At 39.1% G+C, this 21,427-nt stretch overlaps 1 protein-coding gene across 1 annotated transcript; it reads left to right on the forward strand.

The window, feature by feature from the left end:
• Positions 1–17,960: 17,960 nt before the first annotated feature.
• LOC111908263 (protein CANDIDATE G-PROTEIN COUPLED RECEPTOR 2) lies at positions 17,961–19,874 on the forward strand. Its single transcript, XM_023904091.3, has 6 exons — positions 17,961–18,490; positions 18,651–18,842; positions 18,929–19,088; positions 19,191–19,293; positions 19,368–19,449; positions 19,545–19,874. The coding sequence occupies exons 1-6, from the start codon at positions 18,206–18,208 to the stop codon at positions 19,620–19,622; spliced, it is 900 nt and encodes a 299-aa protein (XP_023759859.1). The 5' UTR covers positions 17,961–18,205; the 3' UTR covers positions 19,623–19,874.
• Positions 19,875–21,427: the final 1,553 nt, after the last annotated feature.

The following is a 21,427-nucleotide window of genomic DNA, read 5'->3' on the forward strand; positions in this document are numbered from 1 at the left end:
AGCTTGGCTGGAAAATCTAGACGATATGCAACCCAGTCCACCCGAGCCAAAACCTTAAAGGGACCGATATATCTAGGACCCAGCTTGCCCCGCTTCTTGAACCGAATGGCACTTTTCCAAGGTGAAACCTTCATAGGAACCATATCACCCACCTGGAACTCCAAATCTGACCGGAACTTGTCGACATAGCTTTTCTGCCGACTCTGAGCTGTCTGAAGTCTGCTCCGAACCTGCTGGATCATCTCAATGGTCTTGAGCACCACCTCAGTACTCCTCATGACTCGCTGACTGACCTCGCCCCAAAAAATTGGGGTCCTACATTTCCTCCCTAGTGCATCTCAAAAGCAGGTCGATCAATGCTAGCATCATAGTTGTTGCTATACGAAAATTCCACTAATGGAAGATAAGTATCCCACCTCCCACCAAAATGTAATACTTACGCATGCAGCATATCCTCAAGAGTTTGAATCATCCGCTCACTCTGCCCATTGGTCTACGGATGAAAAGTTGAACTCAAGTGGAGACGAGTACCCATCTCGTCATGAAACCGCTTCCAAAATCTAGAAGTAAATCGAACGTCTCGGTCTGAAACCACTGATACCGGCACGCCATGACATGCCGCCACCTTCTGATAACAGAAATACTCTCTTGGATCGGGATAAAATGTGCGCTCTTGGTCAATCGATCCACGATGACCCAAATAGAATCCACTCCACGTGTTGTCCTAGGGAGCTTCGTGATAAAATCCATCGTGATGTCTTCCCATTTCCATATGGGAATCTCCAACGGCTACATCTTGTCTTCCCATTTTCAAAGAAAATTTTCATTTTTAATTAACCAAACACATTTCCATGAATCAAGAAATTCCAAAACAGTTGTTTCAAATCCATAATCATTACAACTTTATTTTCAAATATCAGAGTGTCCCATAAAATCGCCTGAGAGAGAGTGCACGTCGCGCCATCAAGCCTTGCCCTTGCCCTTGGGCTCAGATGTACTTGAAACAAATCAACAACCTGTAAGCAAAATTCTTAGTGAGTTCCCTAGAGCATACCACACACAATACACATACACATATCTTGTTAGCTAATGAAAGCTACACACATATCACATAAGCCATGCATACATAAAACCTGTAATAATGTCATAGGCTACCCCACATGGTTTTTTACCTAGGACGGCCATGGGCTACCCCACATGGTCTTACATCCAATGTCATGGGCTACCCCACATGGTATTTACCTAGGACAGCCATAGGCTACCCCGCATGGTCTTACATCCAATGCCACAGGCTCCCCCCGAGGTCTTCCATGCAAAACACACATTCACATGACATACCAAAACACATAACAACTAATACATATATCATAATCATATAATGGGTCGGCCTTGGTGCCTTAGACCCATGGGTATGGTGAGAAGACTCACCTCTCAAAGGCTGAACTAGCAAACTGAAGTTAGATATAACCCACGCTGCTTCTCCCAAACTGCCTATAATCAATGAGTAAATTGCTCAGCCAAATCCTATAAATACCCTCAGGGTCAACGCTGGTCAAAGTCAAGGTCTATACTCAAAGTCAACAATCCATATTGACCTTGACTCGTCGAATACAATCAGTCACTCGTCGGGTTCCCTGCTTAACTCGTCGACTCGCCGAGTCACCCGAGCGACTCGTCGAGTTCCTCGATGTTTACGGCCGTAAAATCCCAACCAAGCACCCTTGGCTGTGAACCCTTGGTCGTGAACAAGGAAACCCTCTCGACTCGCCGAGTCTCTTGCACGAATCGCCAAGTCCTCTTAATCCATTATGTTTACGACCTTTTCTAGTGGGACTCAAGGTCCCAAACTTCAGATCTATCCTCTACTAGTGTAGATAACACGTAAAGTTGCAAACTTTACGTGCATGCAAGGCCTCACATGGCCATAACACCAAGACTAACCTTCAAAAAAGGTTCTCATGCATGGAGAGGGAATAAGCTTAATAAAAGGTGCAACTTTATGATATTTGGAACCTAAGGAGGTCTAGATCGGGAATCATATCCTTGTGATAGGTCCAGATCTAATTTTGCTTCCATCTCCTCAAGGTTGGCCATAACCTCAAAAAAAAAAATCAAAGCTTAAGGTAGCAGATTAATACCTCAGACAAATGCCCAACACGAAATAGATGCTTGATCTAACACTTCTCCCTTGATACTTCCTCTTCAAACTTGGAATCCTCCCCAAAATCTCAAAGATAAGCTCCCAATTGCTCTTACTTCACACACTAGAGGGTTTGCGGTCGTGAACGTCCTTCTATGGTGCTAAGGGAGGCTACTGGTGTGGATAATGACGTTTATATAGGGGCAAAACTTGAAATTAGGGTTTTCTCTAAACAGCTCTGACTCGCCGAGTCGGGCCCTCCGACTCGCCGAGTCAGTTCCGACCCTCGTCCAAGATGTCACGACTCTACTCGAAGAGTTGGACTCCCAACTCGCTGAGTCCATTCATAAAATGCCTTTTAAATGGTAAACTCAAGCCAGTCTTCGAAATAGATGTTACATTCTATATATAAACGCTTCTCATTTGAACCCTAACTAATGGGGGAACCCTTAGGGGATTAATTTGCGACTGGAGGTGCAGCTGGAAGCTCTGGAACTCGTGGAACAACACTAGACTTCAATTTTGAGAAGATCAAAGGACATTTAGGTTTACTCTTTACTTAATCTTTTGTTTGAACTATGTGTAAACTATTAGATTTCATTTTGAGCTACTTTCTGCTGTAATCATGAGCTAAAACTCATATCTTCTGTTTAGGGTAGATGACTTTATGACTATGATTTGATTTTTGTGGTTGGATTAATTGAAATTGGTGAGTTTGTTTTGTTAAGCTTGTTAAAGAACCTTATGTGTTAATTACAACTATTTTCGGTTAATTAACCAGCATATTAATATGCATGAACATCTCTTAATTGCTAATCACATATGATTTGTGTGAAAACATTATTATATGCCTAGGAATAGCGAACGTGAAACTAGGGTTAACTAGAAAATAGGTAAATTAATGTGTGAGCCTTGTGTGACAAACCATCAACAAGAGTTTAATTGAATTAGTAATTTGATTAGCTAATTACAAGTCTTACTTAACCCGAATAAAAAAACTAGGAAATTTATTAGTTTAATCACTTGATCACTGCTTGAATTGATTTGTTTCCTAAGGATTAGTAATAGCGAACGTGAACCTAATCACACTAATCGGTAGCCAATAACAATTAATCCATTGCACTTGCCATAAAATCAACCATAGGAGTAAATGAGTCGAATCTAAACAGAAGTCTTCTCCATTATTGAATTTAGTTGATTGTTTATTTGCTTTAGCTGTTAGTTGCTTAGTTTGTGTGTTATTTGATTGCTTAAGTATCTAGTCTTGCAAAACTAGAGAAAAACCCTTTTCTATTACTTATTTTATTTAGATAATATTAGCATTTATTTTAATTGTTTATCATTCCTTGTGTTCGATACCCTGCTTGCTTGAACTATATTACTAATCGATAGGTGCACTGCCTTTCGTGTGTTTATTTTGTGTCTAGTTTAGTAGGATTAAAACTAGTTCGTTTAACACACATCAAGGTCTCTCCCTACAACGGTTGGACTCAAACAAGAGCTGCAAAATAAGGCTAAACCTAACCTTCTGAAATCATTTAGTACTCGTAATATGTAACTTAGCGTATTTGTTTACTAGTTAGCTAAAGATATCTAGAACTCCTAAAAGCACAAAGCAAGCAGCATTCGAGCATTGAGTACCCATAATCAAGCATATCCTAATCAGGCCATCATATCACTAACTAATAAGTACTAGCATACTGTTCAATAAGCTCATTCAATAGGCATACAAGGCACCCTTCCTAGATCCTTAGCCCTAATCATGTAATTCACATATTCGTAATTCATATCATAATATAAACATTTATGGGTAATTTGGGAGAACTTACTTGAGCTCGGCTGATTGCATACACAACACCCTTTTCTCTTTTCAAAATCCTTTTTATAACAAAATGATTTTCTTTTGAAAATTTTCATACCAAGTCCTCAGTTTGAGTTCGGACACACCCGAGAGTGTGCCCGAATCCCTCAAACCAAGGCTCTGATACCAACTTGTAACATCCCAAAAATCATGGCCAAAAATTTCATTTTTAATTATTAAATAAAACCATAGTTATCAAAATCATCTCATCAAAACATAAGTAATAGTATCTCATATCAAAACATCTGTCAAATATATCAGAGTAACATCCCAGGCTAAAAACATCATGGTGTGTGTATTGCAGTCATCCCGAGCTCTTCCCTTTGCTAAAGGAAGTACCGGAAACCAAAACTGGAAATTGTAAGCATGAAGCTTAGTGAGTCTCCCCAAACTACCACATACCATACACATAATCACATATAAACATATCGCGGGCCATGCCCCTTCATCGGGCCCCGCCCGGCATCGTACAATGTCGGCCATCAGGCCCCGTCCGGCATCGAGCAGAGCTCGGTATACATATAAGCATATCAACAAATACACATAAATAATCACATAACATAAACATATAAACATTCCTCGGGCCCCGCCCGACATCGGACCAAAATCCAGAAACATACAAACATTCCTCGGGCATTGCCCGGCATCGAACCGCAATCCGGAAACATACAATGCAGACACATGTAAGAATCATGAAGACATCAAGCATACAAACATTCCTCGGGCACCGCTCGACATCGGATCGAAATCCGGAAACATATAAACCTACATCGGGCACTCCCCGACATCGGACCTTAGTCCGGGACATACTAACATACATATATGGTCCGACATTGGTGCCTTCGACCCATTCATACAAGAGGAAACTCACATCGCAAAGTTGAATGCATAATCTCACGGTAAGGAATCTCCAACGGTTGTCCCGATGACTCCCCGAACTATCATTACCAAAATAACACTTAGTCAAAAACCAATAATCCTTCTTAGGGTAAAATGACCATTTTACCCCTGATCTAATTTGGTATATGCCTAAGGCCCAAAACCATAACATGAAAGTCCCAATACTAGGTAGACTTCCCAAGCCCGCTAATGGCCCACCATTAGCCCAATTTTCTAAATTGGGCCCAACCCTTCTAATGTGCCTAACCCAAGGCCCAAAATAAGACATAGTCCATTAAAGCCTAAATGATGATCTACTAAGGCCCATAGTAGCAAAGTCCAAGAAAATGGCCCAATCAGAAAAAGCCCAAACCCCAAAACCAAGTCCAAGGCAAAAAGGTCTGAAGTCCCACTGATGCCCCGAACGAACGACGTTCCCTGGTGGAGCGTTGGGCGTTCGCCACCGAATCAAATCGCGGACCCAAATTGGAATGCAGGGCGTTCCTCAACCCTACGCGGCACGTTCACATGTTGGTTCCAAAAATGCTTAATAAGCACTTAATGCTTAAAGCCTTGCTATCCAAACGTAGATCCAAGCCATCTAGGACCTCTAGAATCATAAAGTCACAAACTTGGTGACTTTGCATGCTGCAAAGTCCCAATCTCAAGAAATAGCAATCAACTTCCATAAAAGGGGCTTAATCTCATGCATGAGCTCATCAAGACCCTCAAGTTGGTAACTTTTCTGTCTTAGGGACTCAAATAGCACTAAGGGTGGCAACCCTAAGCCTAGAAATGGATTTGGAACAAAAAAGCTACATTCTTGGGACCAAAAAGGTCCAAAAACCCAATACAAAAGATCTAAGTATTCATGAAGCAAGTTTTGAACTTTTTACCTCAAGTGAGTACTAAATGATGATGATAACTCAGATCCTTAAGCTCAAGCTACACAACTTCTCCTTCACAAACTTCCTCTTCCTTCTTCCAAGGCTCCAAGCTACTAAAATGGACTTCACAAGATCAAGATCAAACAAAGATGATGAAGATTAGGGTTTTTAGGGTTTTTGAGTTAAGGAGGTTGGTAATGAGGCTGAGGTATGGGACATAATTTTCTTTATATAGGTCCCAAACCCTAAAAGTTAGGGTTTACATTCTGCATGTGAACGCAGTGCGTTCCTCAGGGGAATGCCCCGCATTCGGGCTCTGCCTCCAAAGTCCCGACTTGGCAGAAACAGTCCCTCCTTCCTTCAAACTTGCTAATTACAAGGTCCAAAAGCAATAGTTCAACATATAAGGGACCAAAATATAAATAATACCTGGATTGAGCATTACACCAGACACCCTCGAAGGTGTGTCTGAATCCATCAAACCAAGGCTCTGATACCAACTTGTAACGTCCTAAAGTTCAAGACCAAAATTTTCAGTTTTAATTAAGTAATTATGTAACACCGAAAAATTTTAAATTTATTTTATTCATATTTATTTCATAAAAATGCACATTTTTCTATATAAACACTTTTTATTTAAAAATCATCAACAAGGTTTTCAAAATATTATGAAATTCCAGGATCTGAATTCATCACTCTTTTCTCTTGTGTGTGTACAATCGAGCTGCCGCCTTCCCGCGATTCTGAAGAACCTGAAACACATAAAACGTAACACTGTAAGCACAAAGCTTAGTGAGTTCCCCAAAATACCACATACAACACATACGCCACTCAAGGCTACAATATGACCTTTCGGTCGGTGTGTCTCAGCAGAACCCTCCAGTTCCGTATCGGTCGACCCTCCGGTCCGGTCTGTATCGTTGGACCCTCCGGTCCGGTCTATATCGTTGGACCCTCCGGTCCGGTCTATAAACTCCGCATAGCATAAATCACAAAGACATGATGCATAGCATATCACATATAACATAATACTCGATGTAAGCACCTAAGACCCTCTGGTCACACATAACTACCAATCAAGGTAACGTATAGTGAGAAGAATCACCTCAGATAATTCTCAAAAAGTCTCGAACTCGAAATACCGATCTAGCCGCCGCCTAATCACATAAATAAATAACTCTAAATCAGCAGTGGCTCTCAAAGGCTAGACAAGTCTCGTACTATGCTTCCCAGAAGGGTAAAAGACCATTCTACCCCTCCCCTGGCCCCATAGTCCACTGGTTGACTAAACACTAAAAGTCAACGAAAGTCAACGATCCAACTTTGACTAGACTCGTCGAGTCAGGCAACGACTCGGCGAGTCCACGCGCGTAATCAGATTCCTCACAAGGTCTCACTCGACTCACTGAGTCACCCAACCAACTCGTCGGGTCTCCACTGATCACGAAACTTGGGTAAACTCGATCCGACTCGTCGAGTCCTCCAATGGACTCGGCGAGTCTCCTCCATAACCAAACTCATCTGACCTTTTGAGGTCAGGTCTGCTTCACCAACTTGTAGATCTATCCTTCTAGCACCCACAAATCACGTAAAGGTCCAAACTTTACGTCCATGCATCATGATTAGAGCCATAAATGAAGAAATAGCCATCTAAATGGAAACTTAGGCTCAAACTCTCTATGTGACTGCATAAAGCTGAACATAAGGGACTCTCTGGACCTCCCATGGTCCAGATCTAAGGCTTATTCCACATTGGGACCTCAAACATTCCATAAACCTTTAAAGAGAAAGGCTAAGAAACCCTAGATTCATGAAATCAATATCAAACAGGAGAAATGGTCTGATTTGTTACCTCAAAGTGAAGCTCCAGGCTTCATAACCTCAGTACATCAACCCCCTCTGGTCCCTCTTGCTAGAATCTCATATTCTCTTTAGAAATGACACACCAAAATGCTCAAAATGGCTCTTCTTTACTCTCCAAGCTCTCAAGGATGATTTAGGGTTTCTCCAGGGTAAGGATAGCCGTAATTGAAGACCCTAACACTCTTTAAATAGGTCCCAAACCCGGACAATTAGGGTTTTCCTCCACAGCGCCGACTTGGCGAGTCCAAAGCTCGACTCGTCGAGTCCATTCATTTAAACACGTCACCTGATCGCGCCCCTACTCGACGAGTTAATCCACTAACTCGCCGAGTCCCTTTGATTAAATCAAAATATATATATAATATACCATACCCAAGAATCTGGATGTTACAAATTATAAAACCAATAGTATGAAAACATCCATAGTGTCATCCCATATCAAAACCAATATGTCAATAATCAAAACGTATCATAATAAAACAACATCAGAAAGTCCCATAGATCTCATGTGTGGAAATCACGGTGTGATGCGCTGCGATCATGCCGTCTCCTTTCCTTTCGAAGAAAAAGTACCTGAAACCAAAATTGAAAATCGTAAGAACGAAGCTTATTGAGTTCCCCCATCATACCACATACCATATAATAAACATACTGCCTAGCATATCCAGGTGATGGGCTAACCGGTAACTGTCTAGCATATCAGGGTGCTGGCCTACCCCTTTGGTCTCTTTCAACCGGTAACTACCTAGCATATCAGGGTGTTGGCATACCCCTTCGGTCTCTTTCAACCGGTAACTGTCTGGCATATCTGGGTGTTGGCCTACCCCCTTCGATCTCTTTCAACCGGTTACGGAGTCTATTTCACCCACTACCACTATCGCATAATATCCTAGCATATAAGCACATAATCACATACTGCCTAGCATATCTAGGTGCTATCTTGTCCCTTCGGTCTCTTTCGACCGGTTACGGGGTCTACTTCACCCCTACCACTACTACGTAATAACATAGCATACAAGCACATAAGTCTCAATAGATATTGGCATACCAGACAATTATCATAAAGACAATCATCTCTATTATAAAAAAAAACTACTAGTGGGCCGACATTGGTGCCTTCGAACCACTCATACCAGGAAGGTAACTCACATCGAATGTTGAAGCTCCCTGCAAGAAATCCTTAGTTGCTGCCCTAACAACTCCCCGAGCTATCAATACCAAAATGTCACCCAATTAGAAATGGGGTCCCAAACCATGATCCATAATCCATAATTGGGGGTAAATCGACCATTTTACCCCTACCCCAATAAGATTCGTAACCAAGGCCCAAGCCCAAACCAAAAAGGCCCAAAATTATAAGATCCATAAAGGCCTACCAATGGACCAATTTTCCAAATTGGGCCCAATCCCATATGGGTCTTATCCTAAGCCCATATTCTCCTCCAATACACCCCAGGTTACTCCAACACCCACTAGGACAAACTTGGTCAAATGCATCAGTCAAAGGTCAAAGTCAACGCCAAAGTCAACGGTCCAGGTGACCCAACTCGCCGAGTTGGTCCTTCAACTCGTCGAGTTCAATTTCAATTCAGAATCTCAATATTGTGATCCAACTCGTCGAGTTTTCCTACAACTCGTCGAGTTCCTCTGCTTTTCAATAGACTCGGGGCAACCCCAACCCAACTCGCCGAGTTCACCCATGAACTCGTCAAGTTCTTCGATCTGTCAACCCACTTAATCCATTAAGCCCTTTTTCTTGAATCCAAAGGCTCCAAACCTCAGATCCCCATCCATAGAGATGTCTAGGAGGATAAAGTTTCCAACATTACTTCCAAGGATCATCCATGATGCTACAAACTCAAACCCTAAGTCCTTTAAAGGGGGTCTTGACCCATTAATCCCTTAAACTCCCAATTCAACGTCCCAAAACACAGATATGATGTCTAAGGGTGGACAAAATCACGTAAAGTTTCCAACTTTACGTCCATGCATGCTTGAAACGCTCTCTAAGGTCCATTTTAGGCTTCATAATGAACATATGGCAAGCATGGGACATAGGGACCAATAAAGCTTGAAACTTTAAGCTTCAAGAGGTCATTTAGGGGTCAGATCTGCCCCCAACAACCCCTTGGAATCCTCTTCTTCTTGGATAACTCGGTCAAAGACCCAAAACCAAGCCAACCTACAAGAGATGAGATCTAATAAGCTACATGTCAAGGTTATGACTTTATACCTTCAAGATGTAGCCTTTGGTGTAGGGTTTCTGGATCCAAGATTACTCCTCCAAGCTTGATGTTTCTTTCTTAAATGCTTCCTTCAAAGATCTCCAACAATCACTCTAAAACTCACAAAACTTAAGGAACAAGTGGAAAACGGTCTAGGGTTTCTTCTAAACAAGGGAGGCTGGTAAGAAGGCCAACTCTAGAAGTTAATTCCTTTAAATAGGGTGTTATACTCGAAAAATTAAGGTTTCTCTTCCAGCGCCAACTCATCGAGTTGATCTTCCAAAACATGTGTGCCACATATTTACAACACGTCAAGTTTATGTCTTAAACTTGACGAGTTAACCTTTAGAAATAAGGTTTTATTTCCAAAATTAACCTTCTAATTTATGGGTGTTACGTCATTTGGACAAAAACAAGCAAAAGAACGCTAAGATGAAGATCTAAGCAACCACAAAGCAAGGTTGAGACTTTTTACCATAAAGATGTCGAAAATGAAGCAAGGATTATGGATCTAGCAGCTCCTTCTTGCATCTCCAAGCTCCCCTTACGGTGCAGCCACTGCACCTTCACAAGCTCCACCACCTTGTTCCTCAAGGTTTTCTTCTTCCGATCTAAAATCGCCACAGGCCTCTTAACGTTCAGGCGGTCGTCCACCAAAATATCCTCCAAGGGTACAACTGTAGAATCATCCACCAAACACTTTCGCAGCTGAGAGACATGGAAAGTGCTATGAATCTGGCTAAGCTTCGCTAGAAGATCTAGATGATATGCAACCCGGCCCACCCAAGCCAAAACCCTAAAGGGACTGATATATCTGGGACCTAGCTTGCTTCGCTTCCTGAACCGAATGACACATTTCCAAGGTGACACCTTCAAAAGAACCATATCACCCACCTGGAACTCCAAATGTGACTGGCGCTTGTCGGCATAGCTTTTCTGCTGACTCTGAGTTGTCTAAAGTCTACTTCGAACCTACTGGATCATCTCAGTGGTGTTCAGCACCACCTCGGTACTCCCCATGACTCGCTGACCGACCTCACCCTAACAAATCGGGGTCCTACATTTCCTCCTGTAGAGCATCTCAAAAGGAGGTTGATCAATGCTAGCGTGATAGTTGTTGTTATACGAAAATTCCGCTAACGGAATATACGTATCCCAACTCCCACCAAAATCTAATACGCACGCACGCACTTAGTCAATGGGCTTTCGCACTTTGTGCTTCAAGTTGGGCCTTTCTATTAGGCTCGGGTGTTTGGGTTCTTGATAGCCCACTGAGAACAAGTGTTTCCGACTGTGGATGTTTGAATAATCCAATTATTTGTGAAGTGAAACACAATAATAACCTAATTAACTATGGTCTCAAAACTATTGAATATAAATAAAACTCTTATTATTTAATCACCATATTAATTATCCTTTATTCATTGTATAATGTTTCGAGTAATCAACTAAACTCTTGAATTAAACATTAGTCATTCCATGTTATAAACATGCGTACTATGTTTCTCTATTGTCATTGTGACAACCCAAAGTTCGTTCATCGTAACCCGTTCCGTCATTAAAAATTCGTCATTTCGAATTGTTTTCGTTTCGTTTCTAAATTAATTCATTAATTTTGAGTTTGCTATTATGACTTAATGGTTGTCCAAACACGCTAGAAACTCATGAAACGCCCCAAACTATTAATTAGAAAATTTTTAGTTTCGACCATATCGGGTTACGACAACTTAATCGAGTGCGACCAAAAGCCTCGCTTAACATCAGTATAGGGTAGAATTCCACCATGTCCCAAACTTTAACCATATATAAAGTGGAATGAACCTTATTTGAAGCCTTTTCCACTCTCTCTCTACTCTCTCTCCTCCAATCTAAGCTCTAGGTCCAAAATCATCAAATTAAAGCTCCACATCATCAAGGTAACTATCCTAGCTTCTAGTATAACATCCTTAACCTTCAAATTCGTGATTAATATGTGAAATAGGACCATAAACATGTGTTTACGGCCCTGGAACACCCTTAGGCCGTGAACACATGTAAATGGGGTTTTTGAGCCATAAAACCCTTCCAAACCACATTTGGAGCTTAGATATGACTTAGGGGCTTACTAAACTGGACTTAGAACACCTTGAACTTATCATTTGGGGAGTACACATGAGTTTAATGCCCAAGAACATTCTTGGGACGTAAACACCAATTCATGGGGAGTAAACTCATTTTAAAGTGTTAAGATGCCACTTAAACACACCATAAGCCTTGGAATAAAGTCTAGAAGCAACCACAATCAATTTAAGGGCCTTAAACATGCTAAAAACTACTCCCTTAGGAGTTTACGGCCGTAAACCCCTCAAGGATGGGTTCATGGGCCGTAAACTCCTATAACATGGTCAAATGATGCCCTAAATTCATCCCAAGGCTTGTATAATGGCTTAGAAACTCTTGTGATTGACCTAGGACCACCAAAACATCAAAGGAAGGTGTGTGGGGGAGCTTACGAATGTAAACTCTTAGTTTACTGCCGCAAACTCCATTAGATGGTCCATATGTTGGTTTAATCCATTCATATACCCTAGATTTGATCCTAGCTAATTTTCCCAAGTGATATAAGATCATTTAGCACCCTAGAGTACCCCACCATGAGTTTACGGCCGTAAACTCATGGGGAGTGGGTCATTAGGGCCTTAAAATCTCTTATGAGTTTACTCTTGAAGAGTAAACTCCATATCCAAGCCATATACGTCCATAGATGTCATCCGGGTTACTCCAAACACTTGAAATGAAGTGTTTTCACGACTAGAAGTGTATATCCTCAACTAATTAATAGTTCAAAGCCTAATTAGATACAGATGTGTATCTTTTCATATTACATAGGAACCTCGCACGCGTTCAAGCCCCGAACTGACGTTTAGCATCCAATCAGGCATATTCTTCGATCGGTGAGTTCATACCCCTACTCTTTTTTCCGTGTTTTTCAAATGTTTTCAGGGGGAATACAAGCAAAAGTACAAGGAAATCTTGTACTTAAACTTATTATTTTCAGTTCAAATGTTTCTTAATTTGTATGCTTTTAATATCAAAAACCGTATTAACCAATAGTTCGAATTGCAGAGTTAGTCTCCAGACTAAAAGTAGATTTCTTTATAAAATGTTATAATCTATGTTTCATTTTATAATCTTACGAAAGATTTCTACTAATCATAAATTAGGATTAATACTAATAAGATACGAATACGAATATGAAAGTACAATTAGGAACGAATACGAATACGAAAATACAGTTAGGAACAGAACGTATACGAAAGTACAGTTAGGAACATAACGAATACGAAAGTACAATTAGGAACGAATATGAATACGAAAATACAGATAGGAACAAAACGTATACGAAAGTACAGTTAGGAACAGAACGAATACGAAAGTATAGTTAGGAATAGAACGAATACGAATACGAATACGAAAGTACGCTTTTGGAAGTCACCATAACATCGAATATACCGTCAATGTACGTTTCTGAGTGTATCCAAATATTTGAAAATACGGCTAAGTAGTGTAGATACTTGACATTCGTGTGTAGAATAACTAAGATATCAGAATACTTAACTAATACTACAAGTATGGTAAATATTAGTACATTATGTAACGAATAGATAACTAAACTATTGGGAAAATAAGGGATTTTCCTAGGATAACATAACAACACGAAATCGAATTGTGTAACGAATGGATAACTAAACAATTAGGAAAATAAGGGATTTTCCTGGAATAACATAACAACACGTAATCGAATTGTGTAACGATTGGTAACTAAACTGTTTTTATAAGAAAATATGGGATTTTCTTGGATAACAACTTTTTCAGAAAACCAAAGGAAACTCATTCTTATTCAAAAATGAACCACTTATGAACTCACCAGCTTTATGCTGGTTTTCAAACTGCTTGTATTCTCAGGTCCACATTAGACAGGTACACTGCAACCTTTTGGAGAAGACGAAGCGTATAGAAGACTCATCTTTACTTTTGTCCTTATGATATATATGTATAACACATGTAACTCTTTACTTTCAAACAAATGTAATAACTCTATGTAATGTAATGTTTTGTATTTACTATGCTTACTATGTACATTGGTTGTGATATTCATGACGTCCTCCGCCCCGGAACGTTTCCGCCTTCGGTTTCGGGGTGTGACAGTCATTCCTTTATGAATAGATCGATTTGACACTATTCCAATGATGCTCATTTCACAATTTCGAATTCTTGTTACTACTAAATCTGTTATAATTCAACCTTACATGCAATATCCTTTTTGTGATGTCGAGGCTTCAAAGTCACAGAGACTTTGCCAATGATATCACAAAATGTTCCATTGGACCTTTTGTTACTAAAACAATTCCTTGGTAACGAAGTTTCAAATGCAAGGTACACTCCTTGAATACCTTCCTTGCATTAAAGTTTCTAACTCACATATGGATTTTAATAAACAATTCCCTCCATGGAAACATTTCCATATTCCCACATGACCATCAATTCTGAACAAGAGTCACGTCCACTCAGAATTATGTCAATATGGTCCGTCCAAATTAATATTATACTTGCGTCTGTCCACAAGCAACCAATCCTCTAGTATAACCTCAGAATGTCATTGAGAGTTGTTCAACAACTTTAGTCACATCCAGCTCTAGTCCTTTTCCCTCTCAATTTGGAAAAATCAGAACAAGCGAATATTATAGCATATGTAATCAATCATATATCTGAAGCATATGAGACTCGATTAATAATGTCTTACATAGAGACTTGATATATATTCAGTCTCTATTGCTATAATACTTCCATATGTTGAACCAATTCAACACGATATTTATATATGTCCAAGAATAAGTTCTTTTAAAACTTTCAATCTAAACTTTTAGATTTGAAACGAAGTATGAGTACCCTCTCCCCTAACTCATTTTATGGCGAAACAATTCCCAAACTTTGCAATTTGTAAATTTGAAATCTTTGTATCCTAAAATTAGTATTACCAACTTGCAACACTTAGCATAACAACTATGTTCCTAATAACAGAACAATTATTCTCCCACTAGCTTTGACATGTTATCTTTCCCACCCTCCCCCTTTATCTATCTGTACAATAAAACACACTTAAACCCTCGTTTTTCCGGCGCCGGCAAGGACTTCATCGGTGCCACCCATTTCGTTTTCTCCTTTGAAGGCCATCATCACCGTCTGTACCACCATAACATGTCAAAATCACCACTACCATAGTTCAACACAACCACAACCATCGATTTTCTGGAAAAGACAAAAACTCACTCAATTTTCCAGCAAAGACAAAAAAAACCCTCCGATCTTAAAACACACTCATCTTCATCCCCCATCGTCACCGGAGCCATCAAACTCTTTCTCTTTCATCGGAACCGTTAGAGGCGTCAGAGCCTTCGATCTGGAAAACCTTTGATATGAAAAACCTTCATCGGAGTCGCCAACACTGTCACCGCTTCAATTTGAAAACCCTTCGATCTGGAAAACCCTTTTAGAAAACCCTTCAATTTTAAAGCCTTCGTCACCTAGAGAAGAACCGACGGAGAAGAAGAAACAAAATCTAAAAGATCTAGGGTTTTTGGTCGGTGGTGGACAAACCGAGAAAGGCAACAAATGAATTACGATCGTGGATAAGGACATTGCAGTGCCGCCGATCTGAGCGAAACATCAACATGAAAATAGAAACATAGAATATGTGGAAACATCGATATGAAAATCGACCACGACGAAGATGTGGATCTAAGGGTTTCTTTCTTCGCCGAATTTGTGCCTCTTTATCTCCCACCTACGTCTTTCTCTATCTCCCTAGTTTTGGTTGTGTCTTTTCATCTCCCTCTTACCAGTGACGATATCAGGTGATGGTGGTTGTGCTACCAGTGGTGGCTTATGGTAGTTGTGGTGGTGATTGTGCTTCACCGGTGATGTGGTGTTAAGGGTGTTCACAAAGATAAAATAAGACAGACAAAGGGAGGGTGTTTACATTTTTTTTATTTTGTTTAATAAATAAAATTAATAACAAAAACTAAAAAAAAATACCAAGGACAAAATCGACATTATAAAAAAAATTAAAAAGAAAGTGGTCCAATGGACATACCACACGAACCATTTGCAATGTTTTAAAACCCAGGTCAACCCGGACGGTTCAACTTGTTGGACCGTGACCCGGGGTAGAAGGCGGGTCAACTGAGAACGGTTTTTTGTAAAATTACGGACCGAATTGAACCGGCCGGGTTTCCCCTAAACCGCGGTTCGACCGCTTATGTTGAACCGGTTAAAACCGGATTGACCCGTTCTAATAGGGTTTGGATAGTTGAATACAAGTAGCGAACGCCAAAACAACGAGTCGTTTGCGGTTTCTTCAATTTTTTTCAATGTTTATAACTTTGTGGACATCAAATTATTAGTTTTATATGTTTATGCATTATGCACGAAAGTAAAAATATATAAAAATAGAAAAAGATCATAAACCTGGTTGACCCGGCGGTTCAACGGGTTGAATCGGTTGACCCGTGAACCGGTCATCACAGCGAGTCAACTAAAAACCTAGGTTTTAAAACATTGACCATTTGTGCAGTTTAATCAATAAAGATTTGGTAAAATGGATAATGACTTAAGAGGGTAATAACGTTTCATGTTTGTCCATATTAGGTCCCTAACGTATTTTTTGTGTGTATTACACCATTAAGGTTGTTATAACCGTTTAGAAATAATCTTTTACCGGTTTCTTCCTGTTAAAAGGACTATTTGTAAACAGTTAGAATAACCTTAATAGTGTAATACGCACAAAAAAAATATGTAGGTACCTAAAATGGACAAACAGGAAACGTTATTACCCTCCTAAGATTTTTAGTATTTATTATTTTGAATCTATATTTTTAAGATTTTTAGTATTATTTTTATATGTGTATTTCATATAAAGTTGTTGAAATTAAAAAGAATAAAAAGTAGAAAAGTTTGGATTGGATTGGATTTTGTAACCACATCATCTAGTTAACCTCTAGCAAGGAGCTAGAGAGAAGAACAAATTAAGGTCGGATTGGATTTTGTAACCACATCACGGATAGGGACAAAACGGTTCCACCTAGTAGACATACTACCCATAGGAAGCATCATATCATTAACCTAATTTTGTGTTGATTTAACAGTAAAGATATTCGACGATTCAAGCTCCCAAGACCACTTATTCGACATTTTCCCATATGCGAATAGGATTTAATATCTCCACAAGATAACCAAATTGGGTCTATTCAGCCCCTCCTCTAATCCCCTGACACCAATGAAAATTTCATCCCCCCGAATCTCATTATTCACTTACTCGAGCATCTTGATTAAAGACCAAAACAAAGAGCCTCCCGAACTGCTCCCTAAGAGAAATATCCAAGCACCAAACATCCTTCTAGAACCTCGTTTGAGTCTCATCCCCCACCACTCTATACATGGAATTAAAAGGAATACAACTATTCTCATGGAGATGATTAATGGATCCTACAATCTTTTGCCAAACACCCCCTCCAGTTCCTATTCTCGAATCGTCCGAAAACCACCACCTTCCCCATGACAAAATTTGATAATTTAAACCCAAAGAGCTCCCTTGTTATTAACAAAATGCCACTTCCATTTATAAAGAAGGCTGATGTTAAAAGAATTCAAACTACCAACCCCAAGACCTACAAGTTTCTTATTTAAAAAGTAAAAATTTATTATAGGGGTTTATAGTTTCATACAGGGATAATGACTTAGGAGGGTAATAACGTTTCCCGTTTGTCCATATTAGGTCTCTAACTTATTTTTTGTGTGTATTACACCATTAAGGTTGTTATAATTGTTTAGAAATAATCTTTTTTACCGGTTCTTCCTGTTAAAATGACTATTTGTAAACGGTTATAATAATCTTAATGGCGTAATATGTACAAAAAATACGTTAAGAACCTAAAATGGACAAATAAAAAACTTAATTATCCTCCTGAATCATTATCCCGCGGTAAAACCATAAAGTATAACTTTGGTTATCATTTTAAGTCAAAAATGGTTTAAGATAATCTATTAAATTTGCGAAAGGAGAGTCATAGTTGGTTATCATTATTGGAATATGATGCCGTCGAATCTGTGTTAGCTGTCGATCGTTTTGGTTGTACAATTCCGAAGCTTCTCCGTTCCCAAAACCTCTTCTCGATCTATACCCTCTCTCTTCTCAAAATTTAGGGTTTCTCATTTCTTCGATTCTCCGATTAATTCAATCAGGAACACGTAGGATTAGGGTTTAATTTTGATCTATGTCTGCAAAAACCAAATTCCCCTTTTCGTGACAAGAATGGGGTATCCCCCGATTCCAAGCGTTCCTGCCATAACCGACTTACACTACCATCAGGAATCATCATCACCTTCGTCCAATTCGTATTACAATCAAACCAATTGCCATGGAATATTGTACACCGCGGCGCTGTCGATCCTGGCCGCATTGTTTGTGCTCTACTTAGGGTTTCATCTCAAAAAGAACATAAAGAAGCTCAATCATCGTCGCTCCCATGTTATGATTGCTTACTATCTTCTTCTTTGGTTCTCTGCTATACTCAATCTCACTTGGTGCTGTCTTCAGGTAACTTTTGGTTTTGCGTTTTGACGATGCTATATTATCGTCGATAATAATATAAAAGTGATTGCAGAAAACAGCAAAACAACTTGGTTGAGCTGGCTAGGATTCGAGTGTATTAATTTTTGAATAATGTGATTCTGTTCCCAAATTTGTGTTTGCGCAGGCATGGCAGTGCACTCCAGAGAAGAAGATTTCTTGGAATTTATTGTCATTGGTAACAGAATCTGGAACACTATGTCTAGAGATCAGCTTGGTTGCTTTCTTACTTCAGGAAAATTATGCAAGTGGGTTGGAAACATTAGCTCATACTTTCTCCATATCAGGGCTGATTGTTGGAGCAGATATACTCCTTAAGGTGATAATACCTTTACAGAATTGGAATTCAATATTCCATTCCAGTTTATTTAATCTTTATTATTGGTCATTCCATTCCATTTACAGGCGATATTTGTGTTTGGATTTCATGTGCCACTTTTCATGGATGGTGAAACTAGCAATGGTGGAAAATGGGGGATGTGGACATTCGATGAACTATTGCTAACATGCACCTATGGATATATTCTATTTGTTCATTACTCAAAGTGGAGAGATAAGTTACCTCGTGAGTCAACTCATTCAAACTCTGCACAGCTTCATAATTCACATTTTTTTTGTTATTATATTTTTTCTACAAATGACCACCATTTTTTTTTTCCTTATGCAGCAAGACCAGCATTTTATAATTATGTTGTAGTCATGTTCATTGTTAACAGCTTGGCATTGTTGGCTTGTGCACTGGCTGCCAGTGGTGTTGGATTTGGATTTTGGTATGAAAAAAACATATTTTTTTTTTCAAAATAAAGAAACATAATAACTGTTACCATTTTATATATATGTACAGGTTTTATAGTTTCATAGGCTTCTGCTACCACACTCTCTACCTTCCCTTTCTGTACATTACTTTCCTAGGAGATTTTTTCCAGGTAATCATTTCTTCATAATGTTTTCTCACCTATTTCCAGGTTTTATATACCAAATATGCAAGTTTTTTTTTTAATGGTTGTATAATTTGTTACAGGAGGAAGACTTGCTTTTAGATAATGCTTACTACTCTGAGATGCGAGATGCTGGATTTTTCGATGCAGACTGGGAATAATCGTGCCAAATTCTTGAGATTTTATGGAAGAAATTCTGTAAATAAGATAGATATGTAGCATGCTCAATAGATGTAGTAAGACTCATATTTAGCTTTGCAGTTATGTTTGTTTTTCACTCTTCTAGTAAGATTTAGATAGCAGTGTATGTGACACTTATACAACTTGACTTGGGTAAAACAAGTAAACATCTTGTTATTGTAGTTTCTCGTAATCATGATTTGGACATATTAATAGAGAAAAAGTCAAATCTAGCTACTTTGGTTTATGATTAGCCACAATGCCCACTGTAAAAAGCACTATTTGCTGTGAAATTGGCCTGTCTATGGTTCAAGGCGTTTTTTGTATTAAAAAACTATGATCTGTGCAATAATATGAACAATTTCATATTTTGAAGAACAATTTTACATTAAAAGAAGAAAAGGTCCATACATAAAAAGCCTATTTGCAGTAAGCAGTGAATGTTATAGTATGTAGTTGCCAAATTGATATTTTGAGGTATAAGACAATTTTTTAATTATTTTGTGGCAAATTGTAAGTTAAAGTGGCTAGATTTATTTATTTTCTTTTCTATGATGAATGTGTTTGTAATTGCTAAATGTTTAAGAGGCAATTTAATAAATAATTTCGTTAACAGTTCGTTAGATGACATGGTGAATACGTTCAAGTAATGCATGCTTCCAACTAGTTGCTTCTTTTTATGGGGTTTATTTCATAAAAGACTTTTTGTTGTTTTTCTTTTCTTTTTTCTAGTTTTGCCTTATTCTTTCTTTTTCTTTTTTCAAAATAAACCTTACTTTTACCTATTATGTTTTATTTTATTAATGGAGCCGATTACCATTACCAATAGGTAACCATATATCCTCCTAACTCACGTGTGTCCTAAACATCGATCGCCTAAAAGAAGATTACAAAACCATAAGTGACGTTTCTGTTGGTGATTTTAGTGTCACCATGTCATTTTAAGTAACTGGAACTAACATGTGAGCTAAGAGGCTTCATGATTTGTACTCTAATACATGTATGGGGTTGTGTGGAGTGCACGCATGTATAAGATCGAGTCAGAAGCCGGTTCGATGACTAGTCGGGGGTCCGGGGGTAGCGCCCCCGGGTCCGGGGTTTCCAAAGGGGCAGAGCCCCTGGCTCATGAAACTCGTTAGTTTTTGGTAACCCTAATCCGGATTAATATTACTTGCTTCCAAAGCAACTAATGACGGTCTAATCCTAATGAAACCCTAATCGTGTTTAGTATATAAACAACTCTTCCTTTCCAGAAGGCAGACGTTCTTTAGCTCTCGTTTTTCATCACACATTCACAGAACCCTTTAGCAAAATAGTTTACGTTTTCTGTGCCTAGAAACGTAGGTGTCCGCTTGGATTATCCTAGGCTGAATTTCTTGTAACCCAGGCATAGGGTAGAAATATCAGTTCGGAAAGTGATATCACGATCCAAGCTGATATCCAGATCTCCACCGCAAACCCTAATATTCCCAACAGTTTCTCATTATTCTTCTTATCCACCACATAGGATCCCCTGAAATGGCTTCATCCTCAAGCATCACGAACGAAACAAAAAACTTAGTATGGAATGTTAAAATAGAATTATTTATTGTTAGGATGAAGTTCCGATATTACTATTAGAAAGAGAGACATCAATGACATACAAATTCGTCGATAATCCATTGTTAAACGCTATAAATTTGCTAGAGAATTATTCCCGTCACTAATTTCGTAACTAAAAACCTTGTTTCTAGTAGTATATCTACCTCATGTCTCAAGGCTATTTTCACAAAACTGTGTCTGTTTT

Source organism: Lactuca sativa, chromosome 5, assembly GCF_002870075.4.
Source record: "Lactuca sativa cultivar Salinas chromosome 5, Lsat_Salinas_v11, whole genome shotgun sequence".
NCBI classification, from domain to species: domain Eukaryota; kingdom Viridiplantae; phylum Streptophyta; class Magnoliopsida; order Asterales; family Asteraceae; genus Lactuca; species Lactuca sativa.